A 12,060-nucleotide genomic window follows, 5' to 3' on the forward strand; every position below is an offset into this window, starting at 1 on the left:
TTCTCGAAAATGTGCAGGATTTCAGGGGTATGTCTATTCACCAAAAATGATTGTAATTGACCCCCGCAGCCGAAAATAATTTTTCCAGAACGATTTGAAATTTTTTCTTCGTCGAAAAATTTAGGTACCTAATTAGATTTTCGGTTTTGAATTTTGTTCTCGAAAGTACGTAGGATTTCGGGGGTATGTGTAAAGACCAAAAATGATTGTAATTGACCCTCGCAACCGAAAATAATTTTTCCAGAACGATTTGAAATTTTTTATTTCCGTCAAAATATTTCACACCTCCAATTTTCGATTCGATTTCGCTCGATGCATTGTACACAAAAATGAACAAATTGTTCACTACCGTACAACTTTGAGGACCGTATCCAACAACAATACGTTGAAAAATATCAATAGCCGAACCGACGAATACCGGCACTAGATGACCAGATTTGTCAATTAAAATTACTATTATATACGTACATTCGATATGTTTACAGTATTTACACAAATGACGGCGGTTATCGAATACATCGAAAGCGGAAAGTTTATTAAAATGGACAACGCCACAAACAACAAACAGCGACATCAATTTAACCGAACCACGTGGTTACAAATATGTAATACAATAACGTTCGAACGGAATCGAATTTCGTACACATAAATCTTACCAGCAGCATTTTTAGTGTTTTCGGACGAAACTTTCAATGGCAGTATTAATTAAAAATTGATTCAACGAATGATAGAAAATGCTTTTTGACTGGTGTTATGATCGATCCTCATCTCTTCTTACGATTCTCTTGGATGGTAACCTTAATAGCAGAGGAGGGGGGAACTGTCTCGAGATCGCTCGTTAAATCTGTGAATCGCGGTCGCGCGGCGGCTTTATCCTCCGTGTCTCGTTAATCATCCACCTTATGTCCTCTCGCGTCGCTTAATTCTCGCGGAGGCCCCGAATTCTTACGAGGTGCGACAAAAATAGAGACGCGCCTCGTTGACGAGAGCACGCTGGCTAGAAATACAGAGGTTTCTCGTCCGAGGATACACGGATGCCGCGTTTGTGTATTTTGCGCCGACGGCAGACAGTATTTTTGCTACCGCGATCCGTTTGGCGGATGTTGCCTCGCGCGGAAAGGTATTCGCATTAACAAAAGCGGGATCTCGATTCGCGGGCCCGCCGGGTTGTTCTGCGTTTCTTTTTATACACGGAGTGTTTCCGAAATAGCCGGCGAAAATTTGGTGTAGCGTGCACTGTAAGAATCCGTAGGAACTTGGTTCAGGAAACGCTGCCTTACCCAGTCGTAACCGCCTCTTGATTACGACAGACTTTGATAAGAACGCTTCATCAAAGAGTTTAAGCAACTAACATCGAGTTAAACTCGAAAGGATTTAATCCCGGGAAACGCGCTTGCCACGTAATTGGTCCGTTTCCGACGATTCACAATTATTAACGCTTAAGGGATGGAAAATATAACGGGGAAAACGGACAGTCTAAACGTTTTGTTTTTTAAATATATTACAAGACTTTCGTCTATTTAAAAATTTGGCGCAACACCAAAAAAATATACGCACGATTGCCAAAGATTATAAATTAAGTTAGATAATATTATCGGTGTAAGCTTAAGTTGCTTCATTTAATTTACCGTCTTATTTTTACAACGCTGTCTCCATATAACAGAAAGTTTTCCGTCCCGCTGTTTCCGTTCAAATAAACAATTCCCCTTGTATTTTTTTACCGTTACCGAAACGTTGGATTTCCGTTTACTTTAATTTCAACGTAAACACCAAAATTCATCCGACGAGAAACCGATTCGAAAATATTGTTTCGAACTGTAATACAGGGTGTCCCAGCATCGGTGGTACAAGCGGGAAGAGGGTGATTCTAGATGAAGAAATAAATCGAAAGTAAAGAATAAAATTCTTTCATTTAAGGTTTCGTTGTTGAGAAAATCACTTGTGAATTGATCTCGATACAAATAGCACCAATATCATTAGTATCAACATGATGTATTACCTCTGTTTATGGATTTAAAGTAGATTTAAGTGAAAATAAGGCATGCAATTTACTTATTAAAGTAACTTAATACATACAAAAATTGTTAAAAATTGCTCATTGTGCTACATATACAATTTTCTCAATTAGAGTTGTGTGAACTAATGGATTCTAATTTATTCTGTATCTTTAATTCTTCAAATGCCAAATGATTCTCGCTTGTAATTGAGGAGTGCATAAAATATTCTTCTTATGCTCGTTTGTTTTAACATGACCCCATAGATACAAATCAAGGAGTGTTAAATATGGGGACCATGATTAGACAAATAAAATGATGATACGTACTCAGGAAATTATGTCAACATGAGTGTAAAGAAGTACAAAAAACATAATAAAAGCTTGTATCAACATCTATTTATCTAAGCCATAGTTAATAGCACGCGTGCTCGGTGAATATTCACAGTGGATTTTCTGGACAATGAAATCTCAAATGAAATAATTTTATTCTTTATTTTCAATTTGTCTGTTCATGTATAATCACCTCCTCTGCAGTTGTACCATCGATGCTGGGACACCCTGTATATTATTGCTTCTATCATGTAATAGACTAAAATAGATGTTAAATGAATACGTCCAAAAATTTTCCCTTCAAGTCAATTTGTTCAGTAATTATGAGCAATGATGAATCTGGACAATGAAATCTCAAATGAAATAATTTCATTCTTTATTTTCAATTTGTCTTTTCATGTAGAATCACCTCCTCTGCGGTTGTACCACCGATGCTGGGACACCCTGTATATTATTGCTTCTATCATGTAATAGACTAAAATAGATGTTAAATGAATACGTCCAAAAATTTTCCCTTCAAGTCAATTTGTTCAGTAATTATGAGCAATGATGAATCTGGACAATGAAATCTCAAATGAAATAATTTCATTCTTTATTTTCAATTTGTCTTTTCATGTAGAATCACCTCCTCTGCGGTTGTACCACCGATGCTGGGGCACCCTGTATATCGAGTGCGTCGTTCGTCGGCAATTTTCGAAGAATTATGATAATTTAGTATCGTCCGCGGTTCGCTTAAATGTTCGTCGACCATCGGGTCGAAGGATACAAACTCGCCACGGGTAAATAAAAATAAGTTCAAAGGTAACATCGACGGTCGTGCATTCTGTTTTTTGTCCGGACTAATTTTAACCGGGCCGTCTCTTAAAAGTGTCCGTGCTTAAATATTTCGCTCACGGAAAGGGGCCGAAAATATTTTCGATCTCGGGCAGCTGGTAGGCATGTGCGCGGCTGAAAAACGAAATAAAAAGCTCGTTCCCTCTGTTATGCACTTTGTTACCGGGACGTTTTACTACGCAGCTCTCACGCGTCGAGCGATCACCCACTGCGTTTAGAAGCGAAACGGAGAGCAACTGCGACCGTTCTTTTGTTCGTACCGCGTGTCCCGCGGCGGATACTGATCAGGCTGATTGTTGTTTCTTCCCTCAGGCCGAAATATCGAAGAGACTGAACGCCATCATCGGGCAGATACTGCCGTTTCTCTCGCAGGAACACCAGCAGCAGGTCGCCTCCGCTGTCGACAGAGCGAAACAGGTCACGATGTCGGAGCTGAATTCCATAATAGGGGTAAGCGCACATTTTTTAATCGATTCCCTGGGATTTCCGGAGCGTCGATCGACTCTACGTACCTCTAGATCGTTCGTAGCTCGAGCTTTGTTTTCTTATTGTCCACCTTGCCAGCGTTCAACCGCGAAAACAACAGACGTGAATATTATTTCGAAAAATTTTGATTCGAACGATGAACTTTCGAAGTTTGACCACTTTTGCAAATTTCTCCAGTAACAGGGGAAAACGATTCATTAACACTATTCCTACCACGATCGGTCAAATGGCCGTTTTTAAAATTTCCTATATACAACGTAATTGCATCACCTTTAAACTTCACGACTTTTCCTAAAATATACCTACAATACTTTTTTCAATATTCACTTCCTTTCTTATTGTCTATTTTCAGAGAAAAGTTTGTAGTCTTACCTACTACGACCGGTCATTTTACCGGTTGAACGATTTATACCTTTTTGTAACAGTATTATCTCGAGGACTCGAAGAAAGATAATGCAGTTGTGGCATGATTTTAATTGAAAAGTGCCTTCCAGAGACTGCTTAGGCACTTCCAAGTGTTTATGATTCTCACTCGCCTATCGGCCTAACGGTGTTTATCTAAAGTGGTCCAAAACCTCGGATTTTCTTACACCATCTTATCTATTATAACTGTAAAATAAATAAAATGATAATCGAAGGTGGTGCCTAGACGACTCCTCACGAATTCAGATCAGTAAAGTCTTGCGATTCGAACAGAGAGCATCAAAACGTGAAAGTTGCCTGGAGCATATTCGGCAGTCATTTTTTATTTTATATTTTTATTCTATCATTATTCTACTCTTATTTTATCTGAATTATTGGATATTACGGGATATATTCAATACGACATTCGTATAATGATAAACATTTATTAGTAATCACGCCTCGCTGTAGCAGTTGTTAGGACGCTGTCTGTTGTTTTTAAACATATACGTATCTAGATTCTGGATATTCCTGAATCTATCGATTGAATTCTTTTATACATCCACAGGTACAATAACGCCTATTTAACATTAGTCGTTTCAGTTTTGCATTGTATTTATAAGATTTCCAACATGAATAAAAGAAACTATATTTTTATACTGTAAAATTGGCTATTATCTTCGTTCTATATTAAAAAATATAAGTTGTGCTGAATAACCGGTCGTTTGACCGGTCGCGGTAGGAATAGGTATACGCGAAGTGTCGGTAGGAATAGTGTTAAAAAGTAGAATTGTCGATAAAAAGAATGAAAAATATGGTAAGATTCAGAAGATTGCGATGATGTTAAATTACCCTGTCTGTGTTATTGTACAGATTCTTCGTACGCTGAGCTGTTTTACCGAAGCAGTTCCGGGATAAACGAGCACAAGTTTAATTACTGTTCGCCAGTTTATCTCGCGGTTTGCATCGTGATACTGCGAGTCTTCGTTAACGGAAACGTTATGAGTCGTTTGCCAGCGAAGAATGCCAGTTTCAAAATCTCGCGAGTACAATAGTCCGGGGATCTAGAGAACGCCACGGTGTTCTAAATAAGTTTCAATAACTTTATAAATCTTTCGTAGGGGCACGCGGGGTGGTCTCGTTTGAATTTATGTACGTTATGGCAGACGCGAGTTTTCTTGGAACGCCAAGTTTTGAAACTTTTGTCACACGATACGTTGGTGAAAATATAGTTCTCATTATAGAACTGTACAACAGTTGTTTAACACTAGATTTACGAAAGCCGCCAATTTGACGGATGTCAGATTCCATGTTTAAAATTGCAGAATACGTAAATATTATTTTTTAACAACTTATGTTGAATTTACATATTCTAATTAAAAGAAAAATCGTATTTTAAGGTATTCGTCAACATGAAAGGTATCAATAAATATACGTGCGATCACAATGCCCGTAAATCTAGTGTACACCGACAAAGACTACGTTTTTACCAAATTATCACGTAATAGACAACGTTGCACAAGGGGCTCGTGAACTAGTATTCATTATAAATCGCATCAGAGTTAATGGTTACAACTTAGCCTCTTTTCCCCGCATAGGTATTACTAACGATCCAAAATGTAAATGTGGAAACATAGTTCAAAATGCAAACCACATTGTATGGCAACGCAATCTTTATAACTCTCAACAATCTAAATTAGTAAGATCAAAAAATCAACCTATATCTACCCTTAAGTATAGATTTACTAATCACAGAACCAAACGTACCAGCCTGTTCAAGTATTTTCACCTTTTTTAAAAACTGTAATCTTAAAATTTAATGTAAGATAACTTAGTCTCAACCATAATTTAAGTATTGTATAATCATTATAAATAACTGTATAGCTGAAATAAACCTTATGTGGAGGTTTCAAATGCTTAACACTAGAACTACCAAACCAGTCAAAATGACCCATTCGTAACTTCTAATAAAACTTGTAAAAAATTTATCGTAATTTTCTATAAGAGAATATGTTGACATTTATTTCCATTGCATTATATATTTCTACGCGTATCTATCGTTTCAATTTCTTTGGTACAAATAAACACACTGTAATTGTCGGTAGTTCTAGCGTTAAATAATTCACGAAATTGGATGACACAACTTAAATTCAGGCTTCGCGTATCTTTTCGTCCAGGGGTGTATATAGCTGTCTGTGTTAATATTATAATTTCGTCCGTTTATCCAGTCGATGAGCGAGCCACCGATTTACATAACAGACTTCCAAAACGGACGTCGACCGTGGTTGCGTCGTCGCGAAACGCCGCAGGAACGCATCCTTTCTTTTCATTGGCCGGGCGTCCTTTGCGACGGACTTCCGCTGGAAAACGTTTATCCCATACTCATAGGCATCGCGGTGCCCCGCGACGTTAGTAACGGCGAGGTTGAAATTGGCAGTCGACCGTCGCGGCGCGTATAATTGAGTTCCGAGTTGGTCCTCGCGCGCACGACTTGAATAATTCCTTGGCCGTCGATACCGCGGGTTAAACAAATGTACGATGCTCGTCGTTGGGGCCCGTAGGCGTGCTTGAATTATTCTTCTTGCACGTACAGTTACTTCCATTAAATAATCGGACGTCACGGCACCTTCTGCGTCTCTTACTTTATACGGGTCGGGTCAAGAAACGCGGTACAACTGGGAACAAGGCGGTCCCGAGCCACTGTAAACGCTAAAAAATTCCCTGCGTTGCCTCGATTCTCGAGTTATGGTTATAGGAAACTTATCTTACCGTGACTATGAGGTTCACTGTACTTTTAACACTCTTTTGTAGGTATCCATGGGTTCTATTTCACAAATAAATTTCAACGAGATACGTTCATTATTGTAGGAGTTATGAACGTTTGAAAATTGGACCATCTTCGTGGGGTTTTTCTCACATTACGGGGTTCAGAAACAGCTTCTCGAACATTCTTAGAATTTGTACATATTCTTCGCCAAAATACGCGTTGTTTGCATTTCGAAACATTGAAATCCTCCAATCCGTTCAGGAGTTATGATTTTTTAAACATACGCCTGAAATTTCAGTTATGGTCAGACATTGTATTTTCGGTAAAGAGTTTTTTTCTCGAAAATGGTTAGGATTTCGAGGGTATGTTTATTCACCAAAAATAATTTTAATTTACTCCTCTAGTTAAAGATAATTTTTTCAGGATAATTTGAAACTTTTTAATTTCGCCGAAAAATTTCGGCACCTACTCGAATTTTTTTCTCGAAACTGAGTGGGATTTTGAGGGAATGTCTGTTTACCAAAAATAATTGTAATTTACCCCCCTAGCTGAAAATAATTTTTTTTAGAACGATTTGACACCTTCTATTATTATAGTTATACGGACAAATGGGTTGCCGAATAAACCAAACACCACTGTACCAATTTGCTTGATTTTCCGCTAAACCGTCCGTATTTTTGGACGTGAACTTCGAACCTGATTGGAACCTGAGACAAAAGAAGCTTGTCGTGACACCTTATCAACCATATTAGCCACCACACTGGCTACTGGTGAACGCAATTCTACTTCCGTAGATAAGTACTTGCAATAACTTTAATGTTAAATATCTCAAGAAGTATAAGTCGTCTACGCTCAAAACCGGATACCACTCGATTCAGTATCTTAATATCTATCATTGACCGAAACCTCGTAAAAAAGTGAGCGTCAGGCCTCGGGACCTCTCCTCGTAAACAAAAACCGACTGCCCCGGAGTCACGTGTCCCCGACTCAACAAGCGCAGCCAGTCCTGACCGCTACAAATCGTCCGATCGAGGTCGCGACACGAACCGCAATCTCCAGTTGCGTAATACGCGTCATCGGCATGCGGGGATATAATCAGTGCGTGCACTCCGCGGCGAATAGTAGGGTACAAGGTGAAGCCTGGGGAGTGTGCGACACGTGCACATGCACCGTGACTCCTCGCCTCCGTACTTGCTCGAATGGAAAGGCAGGGAGGGGGGTTCCAGTTCTCGTAGGGTCGAAACACTAAACGGAGTAGGACAGGGGGACAAAGAGATCGAGAGGGAGAGAGAAGCAGGAAGGGGGAGGGGACTAAAGGCTAAAGGGGAGGACGACGGCAAATAGACACAAGCGCCAACCCCCATGAATATGTATTACTCGGTAAACAGGGGTTGAATCAATATTTCGTTTAATAATACCCGTAGAACGGCGGAACGCAATTCTCCCCGTGCGTTTCTCTCTCTCGCTCGAGTCCGTGTTCCGGTCGGTTCCCCCTGTCTAATTGAACCTCTCTGTCGTCCCGGTTCGTTCCGTCGATCTTTCGTCTTCGTCGGTCCGTTCTTCCCGCGGAACGCGCGCGTACGCTTTCGTGCACGCACCGTTGGGGCGCATTTGTACAGGCGCGCCGGGTATTCCCCGACACGTATTTAAACGCACAGGTATGGACGAGTCGCACCTCGGGGCAACGCGACGCCCCCCCCGGATCGACCGAACCAACCCTCCGGGCGCTGGCCCTCCCTTTCCCGCGTATTATTCACGGCGCGTTAAACCTCGTTTGGGACTATTACGTTTCGTTTGGCACTGCACGGACGACGCGGTCCCGCTCGTTGCTTCGAATACGAATTGAATACCGCCGGGGAAAGGGGGCGCCAGGGAGAGGGTGGGCTCAGCCGTACCGACGATTTTCGGTGTGTATCTATTGTGTTTGTCGGGGAACCCCCATCGCGCGCGCCTGCGTACAGTGGCCGTAAAAAGTATTTGCCCAACGAATAACTTGGAACGAAAATTTATGTGAATCGCGTTTATCAACCCCCGCGTCAATAACCGGCTAACGACGGTACTCCGTATTTCATCGACGCGTTTAAATACCGTTTTGTTTCGCGCAAAATCGTCGAAATTAATATCCGGGGCGAATTATTGTTCCTTGTTAATGTTCTCGGGCCAATTCCGGTCGATTATTTAATTATTTTTTCTACTCGAGGATGAAGGATTTCTCTAAAATAACAAGTACTTGATTTTTCGATGAAATGCGTACCCGATCGGTTGACAATATTGTTGCGCCGGGGCGAGGCGTTCCTTGTAGATCTCATTTTAACACAATAACTCAACGCAAAACTAAAACTAAGAACTGGTAAACGGGAAACTTTATTCACACAGCTTTGATAATACGTCTTCTTTCTACGAGGTGTCTCGTGGTTCTTTTTTTTTTCAAATCGTTGCCGGTTCCTCTGGCATCCGGATGACACGGGATCTCGCTTCTGCTCGTTCAAAGGGGCAGCTTCACATCGTTGCGGAACAGCCTTCACGTTGCCGCAACGATGCATCTTCAGTTCGTCGCAACAATATATTAACACTTTGACTACCACGTTATAGTGGTGTAAGTCACATTTTAGCTATTCTGTGTAAAATGATGTTTTGCGTTCGTTGTTTAAAAAAAATCCAGACACGTATTAAAGTTACAAAAACACTTCTACAAGCTCAGACACGTGTTATAAAATAGTGGTGTAAGTGACATTTTAGTTATTCTGTGTAAAATGATGTTTTGCGTTCGTTGTTTAAAAAAAATCCAGACACGTATTAAAGTTACAAAAACACTTCTACAAGCTCAGACACGTGTTATAAAATGTCTGTATATAATAATTGAAGGATGTTTAAATTCTGGAGTGAAATAACCATTGAAGATGAACGTATGTCTGTGAATTTTAGCAAACTTACAAAAATAAGTACCGAGACAAATTTTAGGAGGTGCAGTTTACAATGGTTTAAAATTCAAATTTTAGTCTTGCAGAATATTACACGGTTTACCTCTGGAACGTGTTAATCTTCAAATGTTACTCAGTTTGAAATTTGAAATCCAAGCATTCTAAATGTCCTCCTCACACTTATACCTCGCATCCACAATCCCTTGCAATATTAGATGCATTAAAAAATATTGATTCGCGAAGTTGGTTTTAATAATTAATTCAAATATAAATTTCCGTTTTTCAGGGAGCCCGTAGCGCCACTAATTTTTCCGTTAGCTATATTTACGTGCTTGGCTGGCTTTTTTTCGACGCGCGGGCTTCGAGTAATTGTCCCCGGGTTGAAATGCGATTTCCGACGAAAATAACCGCGCGCCCGACAATGCATTTTTCGCTCGCCCGTGTCGTTATTGGTGCATTATACAATTATTGCTCGTTCGATGATCGAACCGTTGCGTTCCTCTACACTTTGCTCGCCCCTCTCGTTTCCTCTCTCTCTCTCTCTCGCTCTCTGTAACGAAAAAACACATTTACAGCTCGTCGTTTTGTTTGTCGGGTGCGCGGTGTGGGTGGGGCGTCGTTGAGTTCGAGCGTCGAATTATAATCGGAACCGTTTTTTCGCGGATGGAACGGAACGAGAGAGACGCGGTATCGCGCGCGAACGATAACGTTGCATAATCCCGGAGATAAAAACGGGGATGCGCGTATCGTGTGAAAAATTTTTCGCTTCGAATTCAAGCGTGCATGGGTAGAAATTGCGTTGGCGCATCTCTCTGGTGTATTGTTTGACGTTCGGCGAAACGAATGGTGGAAATTCTGGTTAATAAAGTGTATTATTAACGCACACGCCGTTGCGGCCGCCTCCCCCGTCGTGCCTCGTATTTTCGATGAGTTTACGTAAAACGCATATTAATGCCGGAATTTATTTATTTATTTTTTAATGGCAGCGCCAGGTCTCGCGCGTTCGTGCTGAATTCGGATGAAGGGTGGCCTTTCGAGCTCGATAAAAGTCCAAGATAGTTGCAGATTATTATTCTGCCCGTTGCGATCCGCTTCTTGATTTCGCACGTTTCTGCGTTTAATAAGCGTTTTCAAAGGGAATTATTTTCACCTGTTTGTACAGTTTGCAAGACTGACCGAGTTCGTACAAAATAATTGAGATCTCTAAATTAACCCTTAAGTGGACCTTCAATTTCAATTTAATTATTTTACTTAATGTTGATTTTTACCAAATTGGTAAATGGAGATCAACTTTGAAGCATTTAACAAATAATGGAGTAATGGAGTGTTACATCAATTTTCAAATAATTACATCGACGTATATTAAACAATTATTAGTTTAAACTTGCGGAGGATCGCGGCGGTCCCAATAATCTATTTAAGGGTTAAAACATTGAATTATTAACTACTGTTCACGAAAAAAAAAATAAAAGAGTTTTTTCTTTTGTTAAGATGTCATTCTATTTCCTATCATTCCCTCATGTATCTCACCGAGATTGAATTTTATTAACGCAATACTTAATTTCTTTTGTTAAAAACTATTAGTGTCCCCATACTAAGGACTCCGCACAGAACTTATGGAAAATGGCCCCCGGTTAAAGTAACTGACCTTTTGATACGATGTAGTTCATGATGTGTCAATCTGCGCTAATAGAGGGCATCTAGACAATATGAATGTTGAGATTGTTATGGACAAATAGAGAGAACTATAAAAACGGTCCTTTTCAGGGCCACATGGTGTGCAAAATCTGATCGAGCAACCTCCTCGTGGTGCACACTGGGTAATGCTAATGTCGACGGTGCTTCATGTTTGTACAATGAAAAGGAGAACCATTTTTTACCTTTTTGGCGTCCGTTTATTTTGACTCCTGAAGGGGAGTCAGAGGGTCAGGGGGTCAAGGGGTAATATTTAAGGGCCCACAGGCTCACAACAGTGCTTCTTACACTCAAATATGCTCAAACGTGGTAGTCTAGAATAAGGCACACTGTTATTGTCTTTTGATCCCCCGTATCTCGGAAACTATTCAATTTACGAGCTTGGGCCCATTGGAACGTTTCATCAAGACATCATGAACTACATCGTATCAAAAGGTCAGCTAATTTAACCGGGGGCCATTTTCCATAAGATCCGTGCGGGGTCCTTTCGTCCATTGTACTTCTACAAAAGACAATTGAGAAATTAATTTTCCACCGCGCGGTTCAAAAATTATTTTCTGGCTTATGGCGAAAAGGGAGGGGCAAGGAGTAAGAAGCAGCAAGTTTTAGAAGCGGAACGAAGCCACGGA

The 12,060-nt window shown here is 40.5% G+C and overlaps 1 protein-coding gene across 3 annotated transcripts in view; it reads left to right on the forward strand.

Annotated features, from left to right (window-relative positions):
• The window catches only part of LOC122400412 (protein groucho-like), a 106,353-nt gene that overhangs the window by 63,156 nt on the left and 31,137 nt on the right, over positions 1 to 12,060 (forward strand). For 2 of the 3 annotated variants that reach the window (XM_043401866.1, XM_043401867.1), the window contains exon 5: positions 3,473 to 3,610. In XM_043401866.1, coding sequence (XP_043257801.1) covers positions 3,473 to 3,610 — 138 coding nt within the window. Of the gene's footprint in view, positions 1 to 3,472; positions 3,611 to 12,060 lie in introns of those variants that run through there. The other variant, XM_043401868.1, reaches the window with a different exon arrangement.

Source organism: Colletes gigas, unplaced genomic scaffold (genome assembly GCF_013123115.1).
Source record: "Colletes gigas isolate AHSC1104 unplaced genomic scaffold, ASM1312311v1 Colletes_gigas_Sc00018, whole genome shotgun sequence".
Lineage (NCBI taxonomy): Eukaryota > Metazoa > Arthropoda > Insecta > Hymenoptera > Colletidae > Colletes > Colletes gigas.